Source organism: Dipodomys merriami, unplaced genomic scaffold (genome assembly GCF_024711535.1).
Source record: "Dipodomys merriami isolate MVZ:Mamm:240054 unplaced genomic scaffold, mDipMer1.0.p SCAF_1, whole genome shotgun sequence".
NCBI lineage: Eukaryota > Metazoa > Chordata > Mammalia > Rodentia > Heteromyidae > Dipodomys > Dipodomys merriami.
The window spans coordinates 142,900,231-142,927,078 of NW_027202270.1; the positions used below are offsets into that span (position 1 = coordinate 142,900,231).

General features: G+C 40.8%; 1 protein-coding gene across 4 annotated transcripts in view; it reads left to right on the forward strand.

Moving 5' to 3' along the window:
- The window catches only part of Dlgap5 (DLG associated protein 5), a 44,474-nt gene that overhangs the window by 15,516 nt on the left and 2,110 nt on the right, over window positions 1-26,848 (forward strand). For 2 of the 4 annotated variants that reach the window (XM_070032995.1, XM_070033011.1), the window contains exons 10-17: window positions 150-276; window positions 4,873-4,958; window positions 6,360-6,520; window positions 11,634-11,729; window positions 18,687-18,906; window positions 24,327-24,501; window positions 25,060-25,138; window positions 25,958-26,189. In XM_070032995.1, the coding sequence (XP_069889096.1) occupies window positions 150-276; window positions 4,873-4,958; window positions 6,360-6,520; window positions 11,634-11,729; window positions 18,687-18,906; window positions 24,327-24,501; window positions 25,060-25,138; window positions 25,958-26,189 (1,176 nt within the window). The remainder of the gene's footprint in view (window positions 1-149; window positions 277-4,872; window positions 4,959-6,359; window positions 6,521-11,633; window positions 11,730-18,686; window positions 18,907-24,326; window positions 24,502-25,059; window positions 25,139-25,957; window positions 26,190-26,848) is intronic. The other 2 variants (XM_070032998.1, XM_070033005.1) reach the window with 2 other exon arrangements.

The window sequence follows — 26,848 nt, forward strand, 5'->3', positions numbered from 1 at the left end:
TTTTATATGACTTATTTTCCTGGATTATGGAGCTCTTTTTGACCATAGAGTTCAGAGGTAGACAAAGTTGGAATAAGGAATATAGACAGAGAAGGAAGATGTACATGTAAATTTGAGGATTTATATGTAATGGTTTCTTTAATTTGTAGAACATGGCTTAAGTAAGAAGGAAGCTGCTACTAAAAACTCAAATTGCCTTCCGATAAAAGAAGCCCCATCACTTGAAATAAATGAAGGTCAGATATCTCAGCCACAGCACGACGTGCCATATTTCAGGTTTGTCTGCTTGTTCCTAGCAGAAAAATTTTGCAATCTTGTATAGACATTGAACATGCTTAATTTTATGTGCAAATATTTAAAATAGTAAATTGGGGGGGAAACTTACTCTGGATGTTCTCACTTAACTTTTTAAAAAAACTATTGTCAAGGTGATTTACAGAGGGGTTACAGTTACATAAGTAAGGTAGTAAGTATATTTCTTGTCGAACTTGTTAACCCTCTCCCTCATTTTTCTCCCACTTTCCTTCCCTCCCCCAACAAGTAGTACAGATCATTTCCAACATATTTTCTTGTATTGCTGTTGCATTGGTTCCTCCTTGTCCTTTGTCTCACTATTTTGTTGTTCCCCTTCCCTTCCCTAATTCAGATAAACGTGTATACGGTACCCAGGGTACCAAAATCAAATACAGTAATAACAGGGGATTAAACCATAGGGGGGGGAACACAAAAGAAAAAAGAAATCACATAGTACATTTAAAACAACAACAAAAACAGTTTGTGTCCATGTCTTGGAGTTTATTTGCTTAGCATCATCTTATATGGTCATATGTACATAACTATTAAGCTATAGTACTCATCTGCTAGGATCCTAGACATATACTAATTATTACACTTAAATTCTTAAATTTATTAATTTACTAAATTTTAATTTTTCCAGTAACTAATACGTTCTGTGTGGTTTCTTACCCAAAGGGTAGGAAAATATGTAACAAATCTCATTAGAAACCTGAAACAAGATGTTTAAGGGGGAGGGACAGGGCTTATGGAGGCAGGTGGAGCTGAATGAAAAAGGGAGCAGGGGCCAAGTACAACCAGAATATTTAATGTACATATGTGAGGAAGGAAGTGGAAGTTGGAAATGTGAAATGAGTCTAGGAGGAAGCATGAAGTGGGATGGTGAGAAAGATAGAAGGGGTCACTGTGAAGAACACTGATACTTAGATGTACAGGTTAAATTGTAATCCCCTTGCATAATCTTTTGCAGTTCAAAGAAAAATATCCTTCCCAATGTACTGTCCCAACCCCATAGATTGAGCCTTCCATAGAAGTCAGAATTAATCATTTCTTGTGAATTTTTTCAGAATAATGCATATATACATAAATTTAACATTTTTCTTTTCTAAAAATATTAACCCATTGTGTATAATGTATACTATTATATTCTGATTTCATATTCAAGTAGGTGAGAAATACTATCTCACCATAGTTACTTCATTTGGGTAATTTTTGGCTGTTTTAGTTTTTTGTTTGTGCCAGTACTGAGGCTTGAACTAAGTGCCTGGGAGCTGTCCCTTAAGCTTTTTTGCTGCCACTCTGCCTCTTAAGCTACATTTCCACTTGCACCTTTTTGCTGTAAAGGTCTTAGGCACTTTCTGTTCAGTGTGGCTTCAAATCTTGTTCCTCATTTCTCAGTGTCCTGATTAGTTAGTATTACAGATGTGAGCCATCAACGCCTAGCTACTCATTTATTTTATTATGAATATTTTATATGCTTGATAACCAACTCAGCTCTTTCTTTCTTTCTTTCTTTCTTTCTTTCTTTCTTTCTTTCTTTCTTTCTTTCTTTCTTTCTTTCTTTCTTTTTTTCTTTCTTTCTTCCTTCCTTTTTCTTTTTTTGTCTTGGGGCTTGAACTCTGGGTCTGGGCACTGTCACTGAGCTCTTCAGCTCAAGACTAGTGCTTTACCTCTAGAGCCACAGAGTCACTTCCAGTTTTCTGGTGTTTAATTGGAAATAAGAGTACCATGGACTTTCCTGCCCGAGCTGGCTTTAAACCACAATCCTCAGATCTCAGCCTCCTGAGTAGCTAGGATTATAGGCATGAGCCACCAGTGTGCCCAGCTTAATTTAGCTCTTCCTAGAGCATAAAATTTTCAAAGTACAAAGGATTTTAGAGATTATCTAGTTTGTTAATTTTTTTTTTTTTTTTTTTTTTTTTTTTTGGGCCTGAACTCTGGGTCTGGGCACTGTCCCTCAGCTCTTCAGCTCAAGGCTCTCAATCTACCACTTGAGCCACAGCGCCACTTCCAGCTTTTTTTTTCATTTTGCTATGTGGTGCTGAGGAATCGAACCCAGGGCCTCTGGCATGCAAGGCAAGCGCTCTACCACTGAGCCACCTTCCCAGCCCTTCTAGTTTGTTAATGTTTTACAACTGAATCACTACATGTTTTGCCACTGAATATAAGCAACAAAATTTTTCTTTTAAGCTCAGAAACAAAAACTATCTTCAATTTTTCCCTCTGTGAAGCTGATGGAAGAGGTGGAAAGAGTCCCCCTTTTTCTTTTTTTATCTTAAGTTTGAAGAAATAATTTCTTTCTCTTATTTTTTTGCAGCAGGATCTCAAAAGAAACGGGTCTCCTGTCTCAGCTCATTGAGTGCTGAGATTACACACTTGTGCCTAGTATTTATCTTTTTGTGACTAGCTTTGATTTTATATATCGTATACTCAAATTTCCCTTTTTTAAGTGTGAGTAGCACTCATTCCCCTGTCAGGGACACTCAGGGTGCTTCTATGTTTTGGCCTCATAAACACCTGAGGCTCTGCTTTCTGTTCTTTGGGGGGGCATACACTTAGAAGTGAAATTGCTAATTCAGATTGTAATTCTACTTCTGAGCAACTGCTATACAGTTTTCCATAGCAGCTGTACTGTTTTACCTCCCATATGTGCTGAGATGCTTTTTGTGTAAAAACAGATTCAACTTTCCTCAGACATAGGTTTCTCAACTTTACCATTATTGACATTTTAGAATTATGTGCTTGTTGTGGGGATTTCATAGCATGCCAAGTTAGTAATAATGATTTTTTTTAAAAAAAAAAAAGCCTGCAGGCATCATCAAATGTGCCTGACTCCAGGTAAGAACCATTGCCTAATAACCAGAGAGATAGATCCTATCAGCCCTGTCACTTGACTCCCATTTAGCGTCAATTTGTTCTTGGTAGGTACTTGGGTAGCCTTGTTCCATAGGAAATATCAGAGAATCCAATACATACTAAAGAATATTTGACTCCAAAATTTTATTTTTTTGGGGGGGGTGGGGTCCGGTCGTGGGGCCTGAACTCTGGGCCTGGGCGCTGTCCCTCAGCTCTTCAGCTCAAGGCTAGCACTCTACCACTCAAGCCACAGCGCCCCTTCCGGCTTTTTTTTTTCTGCTTATGTGGTGCTTCCCAGCCCATTGACTCCAAAATTTTAGAAAAACAAGAACACAGAAATGGGGCTGTAGCTCACCTGGTAGAGTGCCAGCCAGTGGAAAAGCCAAGTGAGAGCGCTAGTCCCTGAGTTCAAGCCCTTAGTACTGGCACCAAAAACAAAAACAAACAAGAGAACAAGCTAGCAGTGTTAGCTTAAAAGGTAGACTTTTGAGCCGGGCACCGGTGGCTCATGCCTGTAATCCTAACTACTCAGGAGGTTGAGATCTGTGGATCATGGTTCAAAGCCAGCCTGGGCAGGAAAGTCCATGAGACTCTTATCTCCAATAAACCACTAGAAAACTGGAAGTGGCACTGTGGCTCAAGTGGTAGAGCGCTCACCTTGAGCTGAAGAGCTGAGGGATAGTGCCCAAGCCCAGAGTTGAAGCCCCATGACTGATCAAAAAAACAAAAAAAAAACAAAAAACATGGGGCTGGGAAGGTGGCTCAGTGGTAGAGTGCTTGCCTTGCATGCATTCCTCAGCATCACATAAGCAGAAAAAGTTGGAAGTGGTGCTGTGGCTCAAGTGGTAGAGCACTACTAGCCTTGAGCTGAAGAGCTGAGGGACAGTGCCCAGGCCCAGAGTTCAGGCACCATCACTGGCAAAAAAAAAAAAAACAAAAAAAAAAAAGTAGACTTTTGAGCCAGGTGCAGGTGGCTCACACCTGTAATCCTAGGCTGAAGTCAAGTGGATCTCTTGCCTACCCTAGCAGTCTTGAGGCTTTAACTCAGCCTAGGTGCTGTTCCTGAGCTTCTTTTTGCTCAATGCTAGTGCTCTACCACTTGAACCACAGTGACACTCTCAACTTTTTCTGAATAGTTTATTGGAAATAAGAGTTTTATGGACTTTCCTGTCCTGGCTGGTTTTGTACCGTGATCCTCAGTTCTCAGCCTCCTGAGTAGCTAGGATTATAGGTGTAAGCCAACAGAGCCTGGCTATCAAATGGATTCTTTTTTTTTTTGGGGGGGGGGGGCCGGTCGTGGGGCCTGAACTCTGGGCCTGGGCACTGTCCCTCAGATCTTCAGCTCAAGGCTAGCGCTCTACCACTTGAGCCATAGCACCACTTCCGGCTTTTTTCTTTTTGCTTATGTGGTGCTGAGGAATCGAACCCAGGGCCTCAGGCATGCAAGGCAAGCACTCTACCACTGAGCCACCTTCCCAGCCCTCAAGTGGATTCTTGTAAATTGTAGGTGTAGAATGACAGACACACACAAAATATTGAGTTACATTTATGAATTTGAATATAAAAATGTATGGATTTTACTTACAGAATAAGCTGAACTCTTGAAAAATGTATATTGTACCTGTTTTCGATTTTCCTAATATTAGATATCATAATATAATGCTAATACCAGTACTAGTGTGGACAGCACTTGTAAAATTGAAATCTATGTCATAATTGTAGACAGATCCTGCAGTCAGAAACTGAGAAATTAACCACCGTCTGCCTTGAGTGGGACAGGAAGCTTGAATTGGACATTCCGGATGACGGTCAGAGCACTTGTGTTTGTTGATGTCTTAGCTTTGTTTGAATTGGACATTCCGGATGACGGTCAGAGCACTTGTATTTGTTGATGTCTTAGCTTTGTTTCTTTTAATGTGATTGTATTTATCTGAAACATAAAAATCCAACTTTGTAGTGTCATTATTTCTCAAAATAGTAAGAATTTTTTTTATTTTATTATTTAGCATATATTCCCTATCTGTGTTATAGTGGGATAAGAGATGTGTGTATCTGAGTGCCTGGTGGCTCAGTTATAACCATAGCTACTCAGGAGGTTGAGATATAAGAATCAGAGTCAAACCCAGCCCAGGTGGACAAATCTAAAAGGCACTTACATCAAATTGACCAACAAAATAGTGGGATTAGAGGTGTGACTCAAATGGATTCCACAAGCCATGAGCAAAAATGCCAGACAAGCATGAGACCCTGAGTTCAAGCCTCAGTACTAGCACAAAAATAAATAAAAATGTGCATGTATTTTGAGATTTTTAAAAAATGAGTGCTACCAGTATTTGGTCTTATCTACACAAAAATGTTTTCTGGGGGCTGGGAAGGTGGCTTAGTGGTAGAATGCTTGGCTTGCATACATGAGGCCCTGGGTTCAATTCCTCAGGACCACATAAGCAGAAAAAGCTGGAAATGGCGCTGTGGCTCAAGTGGTAGAGTGCTAGCCTTGAGCTGAGGGACAGTGCCCAGCCCCAGAGTTCAGGCCCCACAACCTACCAAAAAAAAAAAATGTTTTCTGAATCAAAATTAATCTTAATATGAAAAGGATTTTCTTAAAAGATTCTTATTACATGGCAAAGCTATTTAGAAAAAACTTTATGTGCTGACAGTATGAAATCCTTAGGTACTTAATGTGCAATGAATTATTTGAGGTTAAATTCTTACTACATGAGAGAAGTGGAATGCTGTCTATTACATACATTGCTAATTATTAGTAGGAACTGAAGCAAATAGCTAATGCTCAATATTCATATGACAAAGTTTGTGGCAGACTTTTTTTGTCTTGTTTTGTAAGAGTTTGATTCTATAAGCCCTAGGATATTGAATTTTTTTTCTTTTTTTCCTAGTTCTGGGGCTTGAACGCAGGGCCTGGGTGCTCTCCCTAAGCTTCTTTTGCTCAAGGCTAGTGCTCTACCACTTGAGCCATAGCATCACTTCTGGCTTTTTCTGAGTGGTTTATTGGCAATAAGAGTTTCATGGACTTTCCTGCCTGGGCTAGCTTCAAACCACAATCCTCAGATCTTAGCCTCGGTTATAGGCATGAGCCACCAGCACCTTCTAGATATTAGATTTTAATAATTCATTAAATAGTCTTGTCATTTAGTTGTCTTGCTGTAAAAGTCTAGTCTTGTCTTTTTAACTTAATTTCTTATCTCTTTTAGCTAAAGATCTTATTCGAACAGCAGTAGGTCAAACAAGACTCCTTATGAAGGAAAGATTCAAACAGTTTGAAGGACTGGTGAATGACTGTGAATATAAGCGAGGTGAAAAAGAGACTACTTGTACAGACCTGGATGGATTTTGGGATATGGTTACTTTTCAGGTATGTGATCAAGTATTTTGGATATAATCATTTTTTAATGGAATATTAATAGCAAAATGAGGTACTAGAAGCTTAGGCATCTATAAAATAAAGGAGCTATTGGGCACAGCTTTATAAGCTACACTATCTAAGTTTTATAACTTCTGGGTCTTCTCTTCCCTCATAATGTTAGGAAATAATTGTTAGTGGCAATAACAATTTTGCATGGGAAAAATGAGCCATTCTAGTAGTTCAGTGAGCAGTTACTGAATTCCTGTTGTGTGCTAGGCATTGTATGAGTAGATGATAAAAAGGTACATTGCCCATCCCAGGGAGTTTATGGTTTGATATGCAACAATGTGGCACAGCATACAATTCTAATTTAATGAAGAAAGTCCTATGACAAAGGAAATTGGGTGAGAATGATTTCTAGCTTTCTGGGCTTATTTTAGAAATAAGTATATAAAACATCACTTAAAGAGCCAATTTGAAAAAGAAAGTTATATCATTATTTTTTGGTGGTGCTTAGGATCAAACCAAAAATAAAACAATTATTAAATCTAGACAAAAGTTATGAGGAAACAAATGTAATCAACATTGCCCTATGGCCCAGATGTGAGTAGTGTTTATAGAATCATTTACCAATTGGGTGACTCACTGTCAGTGAGTAGACTCACTACATTTTTCAATGGTGACCCATTTTGTTGTTTTTTTAGTATCATTAATTTATGGTTTTAGAGGTAATATATTTACATTGTTCACAGAATAACAATGTGTTTACATTATTAGTTTATATGTTTATTTATTTATTGGAGGGGTAGTCCTAGTGCTGGAACTCAGGGACTGGGCACTGTCCCTGAGCTTTTGTGCCCAAGGCTTTACCATTTAAATCACAGCTGCACTTCCCAGCTTTTTCTTGGGGGGGGGAGGGTCCAGTTGTGGGGCCTGAACTCTGGCCTGGGCGCTGTCTAGGTAGGCAAGCGCTCTACCACTGAGCCACCTTCCCAGCCCCTTCCCAGCTTTTTGGTAGTTAATTGGATATAAGAGTTTCAGGAGCCGGGCGCTGGTGACTCACGCCTGTAATCCTAGCTACTCAGGAGGCTGAGATCTGAGGATCGCGGTTCAAAGCCAGCCCGGGCAGGAAAGACTGTGAGACTCCTATTCCAATAAACCACCAGAAAACCGGAAGTGGTGCTGTAGCTCAAGTGGTAGAGCCCTCGCCTTGAGCTGAAGAGCTGAGGGACAGCGCCCAGGCCCAGAGTTCAAGCCCCACGACCGACAAAAAAAAAAGAGTTTCAGGGGCTGGGAAGGTGGCTCAGTGGTATGTACAGTGCTAGCCTTGCATGCATGAGGCCCTGGGTTCGATTCCTCAGCACCACATAAACAGAAAAAGCCAAAAGTGGCACTGTGGTTCAAGTGGTAGAGCACTAGCCTTGAGCTGAAGAGCTGAGGGACAGTGCCCAGGCCCCACGACCGATTTAAAAAAAAAAAAAAAGTTTCATAGCCAGCGCCATCAGCTCACCCATGTAATCCTAGCTACTCAGGAGGCAGAGATCTGAGGATAATGGTTCGAAGCCAGCCCAAATCAGGAAAATCCCTGAGACTCCAATCTCCAGAGAGTCTCATGGACTTTAGTTGCCTGGGCTGGCTTTGAACGGAGATCCTCAGATCTCAGCCTCCTGAGTAGCTAGGATTACAGGCATGAGCCAGTGGTGCCTGGCTGTTCCTAACATATTTATTTATAAGGCACCATGTGATTTTTTTTTTTTTTGATGTTTTGTATGTCCCTTCCCTATGGGAATAATTTGAGGAGGGGAAGGGAAAAAACAAATTGTTTAAATAGGGATACAGGTTGACCCATTGCAAATATGGCGCGGGGGGGGGGGGGGGGGGGGGGTTGCGGGGGAGAGGGGTGGAGCGGCGCCGCGATGAGGGAGTATGGTTGTGAAGATGGTAGGGAAGGGATGGTAGGGGAAAAACAAAGGAGGGGGCAACAATGCTTGATAAGAAATGTACTCATTACCTTGCTCATGTAATTGTAACCCCTCTGTACAGTATTTTCACAATAAAAAACTTATCTAAAAAAAATTGTTTCCAGCCAGGTGGCAGTGGTTCATGCCTATAATCCTAGCTACTAAGGAGGCTGAGGTCTGAGGATCCTGGTTTGAAGCCAGTTCAGGCAGGAAAGTCTGAGAAACTCTTATCTCCAATTTACCGCCACACCCCCCTCACCTCCCCCAAAAAAGCTACAAGTGGAATGGTAGAGCGCTAGCTTTGAACGTAAAAGCTCAAGGACAATGCTCAAGCCCTGAATTCAAACTCTTAAGACCAACACCAAAAAAAGTTTTCATTCTGAGCATGTACAGAAATTTTTGTCATAATTTTCTGAACAATTTAGTCCAGGAGGTATTTATGGAGATCAAGGTTGTAAATGCATTATTTGAATCTTGTATATTTATTTATTTTGTTTGTGTGGCAGTACTTGGGTTTTGAACTAAGGGTCTAGTGTTTCCTAGGCTGGTTGTGATAATGCTGAGACACAACCTTTACCTCTGTTTTTCTTGTGTTATTTTTTAGATAGGACCTTGCTTTTTGCCCAGGCATCTGAGCTATGATTTTACTACTTCTAGACTTTCATATTGCTGGGAGTGAAGGGTATATTCTACCAGTCAGCTTCTTTCTTTGAAAATAAGAGTCCAATAGATTTTTCTACCTCAGCTGGCCTGGAACCACAGTCCTCTTAATTTAGTCTCTTACGCACTTGAGGAGTTAGGCACTTGTCACTAGCTATTGATCAAGAAGGGATTTTTCAAATTTTTTTTTTTTTTTTGCTGGTCTGATCACGAACTGTCTTCTTCCCATTTTCAGCTTCCCACGTGGCTATGATTACAGACATGAGCCATGGGGTTCTGGCTTATTGGGGTTTTATTGTTAGAGACAGGCTAGTTGGGAACTCATGATTTTCTTCTGCTTCCCCTTTGCCTGTGCTTAGATTATAGGTTTGGACCACTATAGCCACTTTATTATTAAATCTTTTATAATAAGGTTGTGTCCAAAAAAAAAAATGAGAGTGCTGGGAATGTGGCTTAGTGATAGAGTGTTTGCCTAGCATGTATGAAGCCCTGAGTTCCATTCCTCAGTACCACATAAACAGAAAAAAACAGAAGTGGCGCTGTGGCTCAAGTGATAGAGTGCTAGCTTTGAACAAAAGAAGCTCAGGGACAGTGTCCAGGCCTTGAGTTCAAGCCCCAGGACTGGCAGAGAGAGAGAGAGAGAGAAAATATTTGTTAAAGAAATATAAAAACTGCTACCCAAAATATATGAAAAACTCTTAAAAATCACCAGTAAGAAAATTAGCAACTAGATTGGGTTGTAGCTTGGGGATAGAGCACTTGCCTAGCATGTAAAAGGATCTCTGTTTTATCCCTAATACCCTCAAAAAAAAATCTAAAAGACCTGAACCAAGATGCCCCTTCAAAGAACATAAACAGATGGTAGATAGGCATATGAAAAGATTCTCAGCATCTGACATTAGGAAATTAAATGCAGTCAGTTACACCTGCACACCTTATGGATTGACACCACCACTGCTAGTGAGGAAGCAACAGGATGTGAAGCAACAGGAACTCTCAGTCATTGCTGATGACAGTGCAAGATGGCATGTGGAACTGCAAGACAGTTGGGTGGTTTCTCGCAAAAATAAATGTACTGTTACCATATGGACAGCAATTGCAGTCCTTGGCACTTACCCAAATGAGCTAAAAACTTATGTTCTTACAGAAATCTATGTGTGGTGTTTATAGAAGCATTACTCATCATTGCCAAAACTGGGAAGCAACCAAGATGTCTCTTGATAGAGAAATGTATAAATAAGTTTTTCAAAATTGTATCTGGGCACCAGTGGCTCATGCCTGAGAGTCTGAGAGCCAGCCCAGGCAGGGAAGTCCATGAGACTGATGCAGTGAACCACCAAAAACACAAAGCAAAAAAACCAGAAGTAGAGCTTAGGCTCAAATTGCCCAATGCCAGCCTTGAATGGTAAAGCTCAGGGACAGCAGCCAGGCCCTGAGTTCAAGCCCCAGTACTGGCACATATGCACATTATGTTTGTATTGTGTAATTTAAGAAATAAACAGCCAGGAGCCAGTGGCTCATGCCTGTAATCCTCACTACTCAGGAGGCTGATATCTGAGGATCACGGTTCAAAGCCAGCCTGGGCAGGAAAGTCCGTGAGACTCTTATCTCCAATAAACCACTAGAAAACTGGAAGTGGCGCTGTGGCTCAAGCGGTACAGCGCTCGCCTTGAGCTGAAGAGCACAGGGACAGCACCCAAGCCCATACATAGTTCAAGCTGCATGACCGACCAAAAAAAGAAAGAAAGAAACATAATTTACCATTTTAATGATTAAAATAATGTAGAAGAAGTAAAGGAGTTATTCATACATAATATCCTTTATGCAGATTTTAGAAGTTGATAAGACCAAAAATGATAGTTAATAATTTTACCATAAAAATTCTTGAAGTCAACAAATCGTTTAAATAGGGATACAGGTGGACCCATTGCAACAATGAGACTTACAAGTCGTTATGTCAAAAATGAACTTTACAACTTTGGAGGGGGGGGAGGGAGGAGGGCTGGGTGGGGGGGGAGAGGATGGGATGGGAAGGGGAAACAAAGGAGACGTCTACAATGCTTGATAAAAAATGTACTCATTATCTTGCCCATGTAATTGTAACCCCTCTATACAGTATTTTCACAATAAAAATTAAAAAATTAAATTCTTCAAGTCCAGATACAATGGCTTACACCTAGCTACTTAGAATGCTGAGATCAAGAGGATTATGGTTCAACACCTGAGCAAAACCAACCCCATCATAACCAATTAAAAGGTGGACATTTTGTACACCTGTATCTCATCTATACAAGAAGTTTAAACAGGAGTATTTCGGTCCAGGCCAGCTATAACATAAAGCAAGACCTATTCAAAAACTACTGAAAGCAAAAAGGGCTGGAGGTGTGGCTTTAGAGGTAGCACAATACTGAGCCATTTTGATACCTTGAGTTTAAACTTGAGAACCATCACTCCCCCAAAAAATCTTGTTGTGAACATTAAATTTGGGCTTTTATTAACAGGTAGAAGATGTTAACCAAAAATTCAACAATTTGACCAAACTTGAAGAATCTGGATGGCAAAACAATAACAACAATACCAGCAGAAAAGTCATTCGAGTAAGTTTGTAGTTTTAAATCTGAATTTCTAATATAGGTTCTTCTCAATAAGTTTCATATGTTATTTCCTATGTGCTTATCTTTGAAGAAAGAACAAGGAAATGATCAACGTGAAATTTAGGATATTTCTAGAGAAAAATAAGTACAAGGATTGTGACTGAATTGGGGCACCCAGAAGTTTTTAAGTTACCAGATCATGAGTGTTCGCTTGTATTTTATTTTTTTTGTTTGTTTGTTTGTCAGTTGTGGGGCTTGAACTCTGGGCTTGGGCACTGTCCCTCAGCTCTTCAGCTCAAAGCTAGCACTCTACCACTTGAGCCACAGTGCCACTTCCAGCTTTTTCTGTTTATGTGGTGCTGAAGAATCTAACCCAGGGCCTCATATGTGCAAGGCAAGCACTCTACCACTGAGCCACCTTCCCAGCCCCGCTTGTTTGTTTTTATTTGAATTTGGGGTGAGTACTGGATAGGAAAACATTCTACCACTTGACCAACACTCCCAGTCCTGTTTTATTCTTTGAACTGTACATTCTTTAAACTGTACCAGTAGATAATGTATATAATTCTTTACATGTACTAAATATTCCAAGTACTCTGTTTAATTTATTCTATCCATATAATAATCCTATGAGATTATCCTTATTATATGATTGAAAAATCTGAAGCCCATAAGTGTTAAATCGCTTGCCCAAGGTAGAGCTGGGTTTCAGGTTAAATTTTCTCATTTCAGAGTCTGTGTTCCTAACTAGCAGCTATATTCTTTTTTTGTTTGTTTGTTTGTTGGCAGCACTGGATTCAGTTCAGGAACTTATGCTTACTAGTCAAAAACACTCTACTACTGTGCTGTACGTCCAGCCCAGCCTCATTGTTCTGTATGCTTTTTTGTATGAACGATGTTTAAGAAAAAAGAAGGAACAATGGCTCTGTAGAACATATTTCTCCTTCCCTGTACTTAATCTTATAAAATTTTCTGTTACTTGTTCCTATAAATTTTGCTGCTTTAATCTAATAAAATCCCACTGTTTTTGTTTTTGTTTTTTTGCCAGTTCTGGTGCTTGAACTCAGGGTCTGGGCACTGTCCCTAAGCTGCTCTTGCTCAAAGTTAGCACTGTACCTACCACGTTAGCCACAGCGCCACTTCTGGCTTTTTCTGTTTATGTGGTACTGAGGAATAGAACTTACGGCTTTTTTTTGCATGCTAGGCAAGCACTCTACCACTAAGCCACATTCCCAACCCTACTGGAATGGGCACTGGTGGCTCACACCTGTAATCCTAGCTACTCAGGAGGCTGAGATCTGAAGATCGTGGTTCAAAGCCAGCCTGGGTAGGAAAGTCTGTAAGACTCTTATCTCAAATAAATCACCAGAAAACCGGAAGTGGCGCTGTGGCTCAAGTTTTAGGGCACTAGCCTTGAGCTGAAGAGCACAAGGGCAGCGTCCAGGCCCAGGGACAGCGTCCAGGCCCAGGGACAGCGTCCAGGCCCAGTTCAAGCCCCATGACTAACAACAACAACAACAACAAAAAATGAAAGTGTACCTGTAGTTATAAGCTTATGTGGTCTAGGTTGATAAAAACTTGTCTGACTCATATTTTAGGAGTTTAAGGTGTTAACGTTTCAGAAAAACCTTTAAAAATTATTTTACTAATGAGGTCTCATAACAAGGACCCTAAGGGCAGTTACTAAATGATTGAAGGAATTATAAATCTAGATAATGAATAGATGCTACTTATTAAAGCTACTCTGGATATTTCTTTGCAGGGAGATTTTTTTTTTTTTTTTAGATAGGGTTCTCCTTTGTTCCCAAACTAATCTCAAATTTGTAATCCATCCTCTCACTTTAGTTTTCAGAGTTGTGAGATTACAGGCATGTAACTACTGTGCCAACCCACTACTGTGGATCGATCTACCTTTCTTTCTTTCTTTCTTTCTTTCTTTCTTTCTTTCTTTCTTTCTTTCTTTCTTTCTTTCTTTCTTTCTCTCTTTCTCTCTTTCTCTTTCTTTCTTTCCTCTCTTTCTCTTTCTTTTTCTCTTTTTCTCTCTCTTTCTCTCTTTCTCTTTCTTTCTCTCTTTCTCTCTTTCTCTCTTTCTTTCTTTTTCCAGTTGTGGGGATTGAATTCTGGGCCTGAGCGCTGTCCCTCAGCTCTTCAGTTCAAGGCTAGCACTCTACCACTTGAGCCACAGCACCACTTCCGATTTTCTGGTGGTTCATTAGAGATAAGAGTCTCACAGACTTTCCTACCCGGGCTGGCTTTGAACCACTATCCTCAGATCTCAGCCTCCTGAGAGCTAGGATAACAGGTGTGAGCCACCAGCACCCAGCTTATAGATATTTATTACTGAGCACTTAGACCTAGAAATAGTAATACAGTACCATCAGTGATGCAGCTACTAGTTATATATCAATCTTGTAATTCTGCCTGTTATCACTAGAGGTCTCTCTCCATCTACTATAGTATTTTCTTCTCAGCTTAGTCTAAAGTCATGTTTGCAAGTTTGTTTTTCCATTAATTACCGTTTCAATATTCCTCAATTCTGTTCTCTCAACATATTCTTTCTGTGAAGTCTGTTCCCCCCTTATACCTCTCTCTCTCTCTCCCCCCCTCCTCCTCTCTCCTCTCTCCCCCTTTCCCCCTCTCTCCCCCTATCTCCCCTTCTCTCCCTCTCCCTCTCTCCCTCCTAGGGATGGAACCCAGGGTCTCATACATGCTAGGCAGCTTCTTTACCACTGCAACCTAAAATAGTTTGGGTGATTTTTGTTGGCGGGAGTGGTGGTGGTCCCGGGAATTGAACCCAGGGCATCCTAGGCAAACAGTTTGCCACTTAAGCCACATCCCTCAGCCAAAGTATGTTTATTTGTTAGTTGAGTAAATTTTCTCATCTTGGTTTTCATGTATTTACTTTGTCGGGATTTCTATATAATGTTATTTATTCTGTAATAAAGGTTAGCTCTTTTTCCAGATCATAGCAGTGGTTTAATATAGATTGTCCTCTTGATTCCATGTATAGGTTTTAATTCTGTTTATTTATATTTCTCAAATTATGTACTTGGATATAGCTAGGCAAGCACTCTACCTCTAAACAACATTCCCACCCCTTCCTGTGCAATTGTATACCCCTCATTGATGAATCTCTGATCTATATTGCCAGCCACACTTTTCAGCTATGCATCATGATACAGTATACTTTAAAAGTCACTTTATCCAAAAAATAATTTCCACACATATTAGTGTGTCCTTATCTCTGTAAAGACTCCCATTCTATAAAGACTCCCATCCAGAGGCTCAGGAACTTTGGGTATCTCTTCTGACCCTTTCCTTTTGCTAGTTTACCTTCTCCATTCCATGGGGTTGGCTGGATCAGAAAATCCTCTCACGGGGTTGGGAAGGTGGCTCAGTGGTAGAGCGCTTGCCTTGCATGCCTGAGGCCCTGGGTTTGATTCCTCAGCACCACATAAGCAAAAAGGAAAAAGCCGAAAGTGGCACTGTGACTCAAGTGGTAGAGCGCTATCCTTGAGCTGAAGAGCTGAGGGACAGCACTCAGGCCCAGAGTTCAGGCCCCACAACAGGACCCAAAAAAAGAAAATCCTCTCAGGGCTCAGGTGAGTCTCAGTGGTAGAGTTCTTACCTTGCATGCATGAGGCCCTGGGTTCGATTCCTTAGCACCACATAAGCAGAAAAAGCCATAAGTGGCGCTATGGCTCAAGTGGTAGAGCACTAGCCTTGAGCTGAAGAGCTGAAGGACAATGCCCAGGCCCAGAGTTCAGGCCCCACAACCAATTAAAAAACAACAACAATGACAAGAACAACAAATCCTCTCCGTTCCCCCCCCCCCCCCCCCCCCGTTTGTCATGGGACATGAACTCAGGGTTAGGGCCAGGGCACTATCCCTGTATTATTTGCTTAAGGCTAGCAACCTTATTTAAGCCACAGTTCCACTTTTGGCTTTTTGGTGTTTAATTGAAGACAAAGAGTTTCACAAACTTTTCTACTCAGGCTCTCTTTAAACCTCAATTCTTAGATCTCCTGAGTAGCTAGTATTATAGGCATGAGCCACCACTGCCTGGCAAGTTGCTTCATTTTTTTATGTCCAAGCAGACCTGAACATCCAAAGCTCCATTGTTATTGCCTCTTTCAGAAGCAGATGTGTGATACACTGGCATCTGACTCTCAGCTCTTGTTTTGGTTGGTCATGGGGCTTGAAATCTGGGCCTGGGCACTGCCGCTAAGCTCTTCAGCTCAAGGCTGGCGCCCCACCACTTGAGCCACAGTGCTACTTCCGGTTTTCTGGTGGTTTATTGGTGATAAGAGTCTCATGGACTTTACTGCCCAGGCTGGCTTTGAACCATGATCTTCAGTTCTCAGCCTCCTAAGTTACTAGGATTACAGGTGTGAGCCACTGGTGCCCACCTCAGTTATGCTTCCTAAAGCTTGTGAATCTAGATCGGGCGCCCGGTGGCTCACGCCTGTAATCCTCACTACTCCAGAGGCTGAGATCTGAGGATCACAGTTCAAAGCCAGCCTGGGCAGGAAAGTCCATGAGACTCTTATCTCCAATAAACCACTAGAAAACCAGAAGTGGCACTGTGGCTCAAGTGGTACAGCGCTCGCCTTGAGCTGAACAGAGCAGGGACAGCACCTAGGCCCAGAGTTCAAGCCCCACATCTGACCAAAAAAAAAGCAGGGCTAGGGATTTAGCCCAGCGGAAGGGCACCCGCCCAGCACGCACAAGGCCCTGGGTTCAGTCCTCAGCCCTGGAAAAATAAATAAAGCTTGTGAATCTCCTCTCTGTTCCATCTCCTCCTCCTCCTCCTCGGCCTAACTGCCATCTTCTTTTCTATTGTCATTCAGTAAGTCTCCCACCCAGTTCATTCTCCAGGTTATATCCAGAACCATCTTCCTAAAACCCAAAGCTTGATCTTAAAAACCAGTAACTGTTTGGTGTATAAATGTAGCCTAAAACAATCAGATGTTAGAGGTTTAAGTTGTTCATGTCATGTCCCTTCTACCAGCTTTCATTACTGGTTCAGTAAACATGCTGTTCTATCTAGCCTTTATCACCCCACTCTTTTAGTCCAGCTACTTGATTTACAACAAGATGCTGCTTACTTGTAAGTCTTCCCTTGTATCTGAAGGTTGGTTTCTTCTTCTTTTTTTTTTTATTATTATAGAGGTGCTATACAGAGGACATGCATCAGGTAATCAGTACATTTCCTTTAGTACAATGTCATCTGTTCCCTCATTCTTCCCCATTCCCTCCCTCCCATCTCCACCTATGAGTTGCCATTTTCCAGTACACTCCACTGCTGTACTTTTTCACACTTTTTCCTCAGATTCTGTGCCCCCCTCTACCTTCCCACATAGATATCATTCTTGTAATCTCCCACAGCCCTCTCTGACCTTGCCTCTAACATGACATTTATCTATTTACAATTTTTATTTATTTTTGGCTAAACTGGGGTTTAAAACTCTAGGCATGCACTCAACTACTTGAGCCAGGTCCCCAGCTTTTTTGCTAAAGGTTGTATTTCAATAAGTTCTTGCAATTTTGCCCAGGATAACCTTTCACCACAATTCTCCTCCTGTAGCTGGAACCACATTTACATGTTACTTTGCCTAGCTTATTGATTGGGTTGAGGACTTGCTAACTTTTTACAAGGGCTGGCCTTGAACCATGATTTTTGCCTCCTGAATAACCAAGATCATAGATGTAAGCCAGCATGCCTGGCCACATTTATCCTTCTTTTTGCCCTTAGTTAGCTATTCCACTAAACTATAAACTCCTTGAAGGAAGAAACTTAGTCCTTGATATTTTCACCCCTAGAATTTTTAGAACATACTAGGAATTTGGTGTGTATATAACGTGATATATTTTATGTATAATTTGGTTTTCTATGTGTGTCTGTGTCTGTCTGTCTGTCTCCTGTGGCTTGAACGTGGGGCCTTGGCAGTGTCCCTGAGCTTTTTCTTTTCTTTTTTTTTTTTGGGGGGGGAGGGGGGGTCCGGTCGTGGGGCCTGAACTCTGGGCCTGGGTGCTGTCCCTCAGCTCTTCAGCTCAAGGCTAGAGCTCTACCACTTGAACCACATCGCCACTTCCAGCTTTTTTCTTTTTTGCTTATGTGGTGCTGAGGAATCGAACCCAGGGCCTCATGCATGCAAGGCAAGCACTCTACCACTGAGCCACCTTCCCAGCCCCATCCCTGAGCTTTTTCACTAGAGGCTAGCTCTTTATCACTTTGAGCTACAGCTCCACTTCCAGCTATTTTGGTATAGTGGAGTTGAGAGTCTAATAAACATTCCTGCTGGCTTTGAACCAAGATCCTCAGATCTCAGCTTCTTGAGTAGCTAGGATTACAGGTGTGAGCCAGCTTGGCTTTCTCTTTTAAAAGTTTAATTAGTTTAGCTGGGCTCCAGTGACTTATACCTGTAATTTTAACTACTCAGGAGTCTGAGCTCTAATGATCCTACTTTGAAGCCAGCTGTGCAGGAGAATTCTGAGAAACTCTTATCTCCAATTAACTCCAAAAAAAAACAAACAGAAAACAAAAGTGAAGCTGTGGCTTAAGTAGTAGATCACTAACCTTGAGCTGAAGAGCACAGGGACAGTGACCAGGCCCTGAGTTCAAGCCCCAGTACTAGCAAAACAAAAAAAAACAACAGTTGAACTTTTGCCAAGTATAGTGACACTCCCCCCCTCCCCCCCTGAAATCTCAGCACTGCAGAGGAGAATATTCAATTTGAGGCCAATGTGGATTGCAAAACCAGCTTCTGTTTCAAAAATAAACGATAGCTAAATATTGTGTGTGTGTGTGTGTGTGTGTGTGTGTGTGTGTGTGTGTGTGTGTGTGTGTGTGTGTGTGTGTGTGTGTGTGTGTGTGTGTGTGTGGTGTGTTGTGTGTGTGTGTGTGTGTGTGTGTGTGTCAAGTAATAGCAGCTTAATATCCTAATTTCTCTTTGCAGAAGAAAATTGTCTCAGGGATAGCAAGCAAACCAAAACAGGATGATGGTGGAAGGGCTGCAGCTAGAAATCGCCTTGCTGCCATAAAAAATGCCATGCGAGAAAGAATTAAGCAGGGAGAACATGCTGACACAGTGGCTTCTATAACACCAAAGGAAGTGGATAAAATCGTGTTTGATGCTGGATTTTTTAGAGTTGAGAGTCCTGTGAAATCATTCTCAGGTTGGTTATTTTTATTTTTGTTTTCTCAGACTGCTTAAGAGAAATACTTGGGGTACTTGAGGGCTTGTATAAAAAACAGAGCCAAGTGTGGGTACTCACACACTCATAACTACTTAGAAGGCATAAGGAGACTACAGTTCCAAATCAACCTGTGCAAAATTTCTGAAGGCCCTTTCTCAACCAGCAACCTATGACTGTTTTTCTAGCTACATAGGATATCAGGAAGATCAAGATTCCAGGCCTGACCAGGCAAAGACCCCATATCAACAGAAAGAGCTAGATGTGGGTTGGGAATTTGGCTTAATTCTAAAGTGCTTGCCTAGCATGCATGAAGCCCTGGATTCTATTCCTCAGTACCACATAAACAGAAAAGGCCAGAAGTGGCACTGTGGTTCAAGTGGTAGAGTGCTAACCTTGAGCAAAAGATACTCAGAAACAGTGCCCAGGCCCTGAATTCAAGCCTCAGAACTGGCAAAAAGAAAAAAAAAGCACTAGATGTATGGAAGCATTCATAGTCTAGGCATACACCCAGCTGCTACAGGAAGTATAAACAGGATTGTGGTTCAGGCCAGCCCAGGCAAAAAGCAAAACCCTATCTCAAGAAAATATCAGAGCTAGAAGGGCTGGAGGAATGATCAAGCAATAGAGCATTTGCCAGTCAAACACAAAGCCCTGAGTTAAAAACCCTAAGACATGGGGAGATGGAGATTGAGATATCGCAGTTGGAGGCCAATCCAGTCATAAAGTTAATAAAACTGGATCTTAACCAATAGCTGGCTCCATAGCATGTGCATATTATCCTAGCTGAGTGTCATGGCATAGACCTATCTTTCCTAGTGACATGGGGAAGTACGAGTAGAATTTTGGCCCACATGCCCCAGCATAAAGCAAGACCCTACCTAAAAAATAACCAAGGTAAGAAGTATAGATTTCATATAGACAGATATAAAAGCATTCTGATTTCTAGAAAATGGGCCATATGCTAACTCCCACCCATATTCACATCATATTTTGAATAGATATGATCAGGTTGCTGTTACTATCTTCTGTGATTGCTTTTGTGTTTTCTAAGTAATTTCACAACTGTTAGTACCTTGTAATCCCACAATCTCTGAAGTTAGATCACAGACTTCTAAGAGGTACAGATAGTGATGAAAATAAGACAAGTGTTTGTTGTTGTTGTTTTGAGTTTTTGGTTGGTTTTTGGTTTTTGGTTTTTTTTGTCATCATGGGGCCTGGGCTTTGTCCCTGAGCTCTTCAGCTCAAGGCAAGCACTCTACCATTTGAGCCACAGCACCATTTTCAGCTTTTTCTGCTTATGTGGTACTGAGGAATCCAACCCAGGGCCTCATATATGCAAGGCAAGCACTCTACCACTGAGCCACCTTCCCAGCCCAACTTAATATCTCATTCTTTTTTATTTTTTTTATTTTTTTGGTTGCTTATGGGGCTTGAACTTGGCCTGGCCTCTGTCCCTCAGCTCTTCAGCTCAAGGTGGTTGCTCTACCACTTGAGCCACAGCGCCACTTCTGGGTTTTTTTGTTTTTTGAAACAAGATCTTGCTATTTTTTTTTTTTATGGCTGTGTAATACTTTATAGTATGTATACATATATATCACATTTTCTTTATCCATTTAACTCATTTGGCAAATAATTCCATTGTTTGGCTATTCTGAATAGTGCTGCAATAAACATAGATTTACAGATATGTCTTTCTGGTATATTGATTTACTATACTTGGAGTATATGCTCAGTAGTGGTATGGCAGAATCATAGGGAGGGAACTTCTTTTGTTGTTGTTGTTGGTCATGGGGCTTAAACTCAGTGCCTAGATACTGTCCCTGAGCTTTTTCTCTAAAGGCTAGCCTCTGCCATTTTGAGCCACAGCACTACTTCCAGTTTTCTGGCTGTCATTGGAGATAAGAGTCATACAGCCCTGGCTAGTTTCGAACCATGATCCTCAGATCTCACTCTCCTCAGAGGCTAGGATTACAGGCATGAACCACCAGGGCCCTATAGAATATGAGGGTTCCTTTCACCCCACATTCTCAGCAGCATTTGTTGTTTGTTTTCTTTATGGCTGATGGTCTGATTGGGCTGAGGTGGAATCTTAGTGTGGTTTTGATTGCATTTCCTTTTTTTTTTTTTTTTTGCCAGTTGTGAGGGCTGAACTCTGGGCCTGGTCGCTGTCCCTTAGCTCTTCAGCTCAAGGCTGGTGCCCTACCACTTCAGCCACGGCACCACTTCTGGCTTTTTTCTGTTTATGGGGTGCTTAGGAATCGAACCCAGGGCCTCATGCATGCAAAGCAAGCACTCTACCACTGAGCCAACTTCCCAGTCCCTGCATTTCCTTTTTAACTAAAGATGTTGAACATTTTCTCATGTATCTATCAGCCATTAGTATTTGTTTTTATGAGAACTGTGTGTTTAATTTGGATTGTTTTTTCTATTGTTGTTTAAATTTTTTAGTTTTCTGTATCTTTTGAATACCTGGTAAAGATTTTCTCCTAGTCCATGAGTAGGCCCTTGGTTCTGGTGACTGTTTTGCTGTGCAGAAACTTAATTTGATATAGTCGCATTTGTCAATTCTTGCTCCCATTCTCTAGGAATCTGAAGCCCTATACCTTCCAGACCTTTCCTACGTTTTCCTATGGCAGATTTAAAGTTTCAGGTCTTGAGGGCAAGGAATGTGGCTTCGTGGTAGAGTGCTTGCCTAGCATGCATGAGGCCCTGGGATCAATTCCTTAGTACCACATAAACACAAAAAATAAATAAAGTTTCAAGTCTTATGTTGAGCTCTTTAACTAGATTGTGTGTGTTGGGGGGGGAGGGGGTGTTGTGGGACTTGAACTCAGAGCCTGGGCACTGCGCCTGATCTCTTTTTGCCAAAGGTTAGTGCTCTACCACTTGAGCCACAGTGCCACTTCCTGTTTTTGAGTGGTTAATTGGAGATAAAGTCTCATAGGGTCTTTCTGCCCATGTTGGCTTCAAACCACAATCCTCAGATCTCAGCCTCCTGAGTAGCTAGGGTTACAGGTGTGAGCCACTGGTGCCGGGCTTAGAGTTGATTTTTTTTAATTAATTTACTGTGTTGTTATTGGAGAGGTAATGTACAGAGGGATTCCAATTACATGAGTGGGGTAATGAGTACATTTCCTTTCATACAGTGTCTTCTGTTCCCTTACTGTCCCTTTCATCTCCACCCATGAGTTGTATAGTTCACTTTCATCAGTGTCTAGTGAGTAGAGTTGAATTTTGTGTATGGTAAGAGATAGAGGTCCAGTTTCAGTCTTCTGCAGGTAGTTTTCCAGCACCATTTATTGAAAGGGGTGTCTTCGCTCTAGTGTGTGTTTTTCAGATCTCAGCATCCTGAGTAGCTGGGATTACAAGCATGAGCCATTGGTGCCTAGCTGTGTAGTATATTTGAAGTTTGGTATTGTGATACCTCCAGTGATACTCTTACTACTTAGAGTTACATTTGCTATTTGGGATCTTTTATGCCTCCATGTGAATTTTTTTATTGATTTCTTTAACTGAGAAATGATACTGAGGTAGTAGGTATTGTGTTGAATCTATATATTATTTTTGGCAATATGGTCATTTTTCTCAACACTTAATTCTTGCGATCCATGAGCATAGGAGGTCTTTCCATGTTTTCAGTTTCTTTCTTCAAGATTTTATAGTTTTCATTGTAGAGATCATTTATTTCCTTGGTTAATACCTTGTTTGATGTTTTATTGTTTCAGGGGTTGTTATGACTAGAATTGTTTTCCTGGTTTCTTTAAACTATTGGTATTTTAATATTGAGTTTTATATCTGGCTTCCTGGCTGTACTGTGGCTTCCTGCAGATTAATTTTTTTTTCTGTCCTCTGCCACCCACTCTGACCTCCCTTGACAAGTCTCATAACTGATTTTTTTTTTTGTTTTTGTTTTTTTTTTTTTAATTGTATTTTATTTTATTTGAGAACATACTGTACAGAGGGGCTACAATTACATGGGCAGGATAATGCATACATTTCTTACCAAGCATTGCAGCCTCCTCCTTTGTTTACCCTTCACTTCCCTTCCCCGCCTCCCCCCTCATAACTGATTTATACCCAGGTTCTATTGCAAAGTGTCCTCTGGATTGTAAAGGTATGATTACTTCTTGGCCCTGGGCTCACAGAGACACTTTTCCAAGATGGTGCTCTGTCATTCTCAGGGTACAGGGACACAGAGAATGTCTTAGTTTCTCATACTACAGCCTCTCATGACATTATTACTCCTCACCTCCCAAGTCCCCAAGCCGGTAGTAAGGCTTCTGGATTGTTTTTCCTTCTCCCAAAGATGAATTTGGTGATCCCTTGACAGGGGCCGTCTAATTTTGCCTGGTGTTGCTGTCTCTGGATTCCCTTCTCTGAGCCAGGAAATCTGGGCACTAGCTCAGGACTTCTTTTCTTCTGCTGTGTTTATTTTCTTCTTTGTCAGTTTTTGGGTCTTGAACCTCTATAGTTTCTCTCGTCATCCTTTTTTTTTTTTTTTTTTTTGGTTGGTCATAGGGCTTGAACTCTGGGCCTGGGCGCCATCCCTGAGCTCTTCATCTCAAGCTAGCTGCTTTACCACCTGGCCACAGTGCCACTTCCAGTTTTTTGGTGGTTTGTTGGAGATAAGAGTCTCATGTACTTTCTTGCCCAGGCTGGCTTTGAGCCATAATCCTCAGATCTCAGCCTCCAGAGTGGCTAGGGTTACAGGCGTGAGCCACTGGCGCCTGGCTTCTCTTCATCTTCAGAATCTGGTCACTTTTATGTCACTGATTTTTTTTTTCCTCATTCACAGAATAAAATGGTGGCTTTCAACCTATTATCTTACTATCTTCTCTACTTATTCTTTAAGCTGACTTTTAACTACTTCTGTTTTTAGCTCTATTTTTTTACCTCCACTTCTAGAGATACTCAGGGCTACTAATTCTTTTGAAAGATTCTATGGTAGAAATTGGGTTGGCTTGCTTTTCTGATTACTGGCTTAGTATCTGCTTAGTGTAACACCTCACCTGCTAATTTACAATTATAGCTCCCAAGCTGTTGTTACTGATAACTCTTTAACTTCCTTTGTCTTTCTAGAGTTCTACCTTTTAAGATTGTTCTTTTAGGTTACAGGAGTGGGTGTCAAAAAGAAGCATAGTTTAATGTGTGTGTTTAACATTATCTTTAAAAGGAAGTTCCTAGAGAGATTAGTTAGGATTTAGTATTTCTTCTTATCTTTGTTGGTTAAGGGAGTAAGGGGTCTTTTGCTCCTATTTCTGTGTAGGAAGCAGGAAATGTTTTTTTCTCCTCCATTTCTTTCTACTTTAACCCTGTTATACCAAGATAACCTTTCTAAAACTTATAAATGAAAATGAGTTATAATTTTTGCTATTGATGTGATTTCTCTCATTTTCTAGTACTGTCCTCTGAATACTCTCAAAGACTTGGCACACCTAAGTCTGTCAGCAAAGCTGTACCTGAGAACAGAACTGAAATGGACCTTCTAGGTCAAAAGCCATCACCAGAGAATCCCGATCCCCAGAGTGAACATGTTGGCAAGAAGACATTGTTTTCAAACATTCCTGAAAGCAGGTATTTCTTTAACGTGTTAAGAATTTAAGTATCATTTCAAACTGTTAAGATAGGGAAATGTACCAGAGTTTTTATTTTTAATTAAATTTCACAATTTAGCATATAGGCAAGACTTCTCTTAATAAGGAAACTGAGGCTTAAGATTCCAGGTGGAGGGCTGGGAATGTGGCTTAGCGGTAGAGTGCTTGCCTAACAAGCATGAATCCCTGGGTTCAATTCCTTAGTACCACATAAACAGAAAAGGCCAGAGGTGGTGCTGTGGCTCAAGTGGTAGAGTGGTATCCTTGAGCAAAAACTCAAGGACAGTGCCCAGGCCCTGAATTCAAGCCCCAGGACTGACAAAAAAAAAAAGATTCCAGGTAGAGCAAGGTATATAATGGTATATGCCACTTGTCCCTTTCTGTCTAGATTAGGTTAGCTCTTAGACCTATTCTCTAAACTTAACTTACTCCCTCTATAAAGAACACAAGTCAAAAGAACAATATATTAATTATCACACTATAATGTGCTTCTTTTTTCTTTTTCTTTTTTTTTTTTTTTTTTTTTTTTAATTTTCAGAGACACCATAGAAGATGCTCAGTGTTCTGAATCAGAGGATGTAATTGAAGTAAACCATGGCCAGGTGGTAAATCACTCAGTATGTTGCTATGTATATCACTATAAGTAGTAACTCTTATTTAGAACAAAACAAAACAAAAACAGTCACTGGGAATGTGGCTTAGCGGTAGAGTGCTTGCCTAGCATGCATGAAGGTCTGAGTTCAATTCCTCAGAAGAAAAAAAAAAGTCAGAAGTGGTACTATGGCTCAAGTGATAGAGCCTTGAACACAGAGAGGCTGAAGGACAGTGTCCTGGCCCTGAGTTCAAGCTCTAGGACTGGCAAAAACACACACACATACCCACACACACCCCCTAGAATTTCCATTGGAAATTAAATCAGCAATACAGAATAATTCTTGTTTCAATGACCTGTAGATTGTTTTCAGTAGGTCTTTTTGTAGTTCCATATTACACCAACATGAATGTAGAGCTAATGACCTAGGTCAAAGTCAGCAAGCTTTGACCACTGGTTTTTATAAGCCAAGTTTTATTGTAACTGTCACTCTCAGCTGTTTATATAGATGCTTTTGCAATGCTGGAGTGGATTTGAACAATTGTGACAGACCTGGTGGCTTACTAAATTTGAAATATTCACTAGCTGGTTCTTCTCAGAAAGTATTTGCCCATCCCCAAACTGGTGTATAGATATTTGCTAAGAAACTTGACTTCATCCTTATTGTTTATAAGGTATTACTTGAATTCATTGTCAAGAAGCAAGGAGTAGGATTTATAGTGTTCTTTAGCTTATATATGGCATGTAACACTCTAGTTTTTTCACACTTAATAGAAGATTTGTGTGTGTGTCTGTGTTTATTTTGCTTTTTGGTCATTAGTATAATGTCCATTTTTACTTTCAGGATATAAATGAGGTAAATTTTGAAATGTATTGTGTACCCAGTGAAAGAATGAGTTTGCCTCTTCCCTCTGGAGTAGCCAATGATACTAATACTAACCAAGAAATTTCAGATGTTGTAGAAGAAATGGAACTCAATTCTTCAGTTGCCTCACAGGATGTTTTGATGAGTAGCCCTGAAAAAAATGTATCATTACAAAATACCATCCTGAAAGAAGCTGAAACTTCTCAGTCAGGTATGATTGTTTAAAATACAATGAGGCTTTGTTAAAAATGAGCTTGGATAAAGATACATATTATCATGAATCTCATTATCATAAATCCCAGTTTCTAAGGATGAAGGTTCAGAAACAGGACATTCACAGTAAATGTTTCATAAAAACTAGTTTTAAGAGTTCTACTCTTGGGTTGGAGATTTAGCTTAGTGGAAGCGCACTTGGCCTGCTAAGTGCAAGGTCCTGAGCTCTAGGAGAAAAAAAAAGGTGTTCTATTCTTGACCCCAAGCCTTAAAGTAGATGTAATAAAAAATCAGCAACAGGCTGGGTATGTGATTTAGTGGTTGAGTGCTTGCCTAGCATGCATAAAGCCCTGCGTTTGATTCCTCAGTACCACATACACAGAAAAAGCCAAAATGGCACGGTAGCTCAAGTGGTAGCATGCTAGCTAGCCTTGAGCAAAAGAAGCTCAAGGACAGCGTCCAGGCCCTGAGTTCAAGCCCCAGGACTGGCAAAAAAAAACACTGATCCATCCTGGCTGTAAGGAGCATTTTATATTAGACCTGTTTGAGAGCCTTCAGTGTTAGTGAACTAAGCTCAGTAAAATTCCCTCAACTTTTCAAGACATTATTGACCTATTTTTTTCCCTTCCTAATGCCTATTTCCACCTACTGTATTGT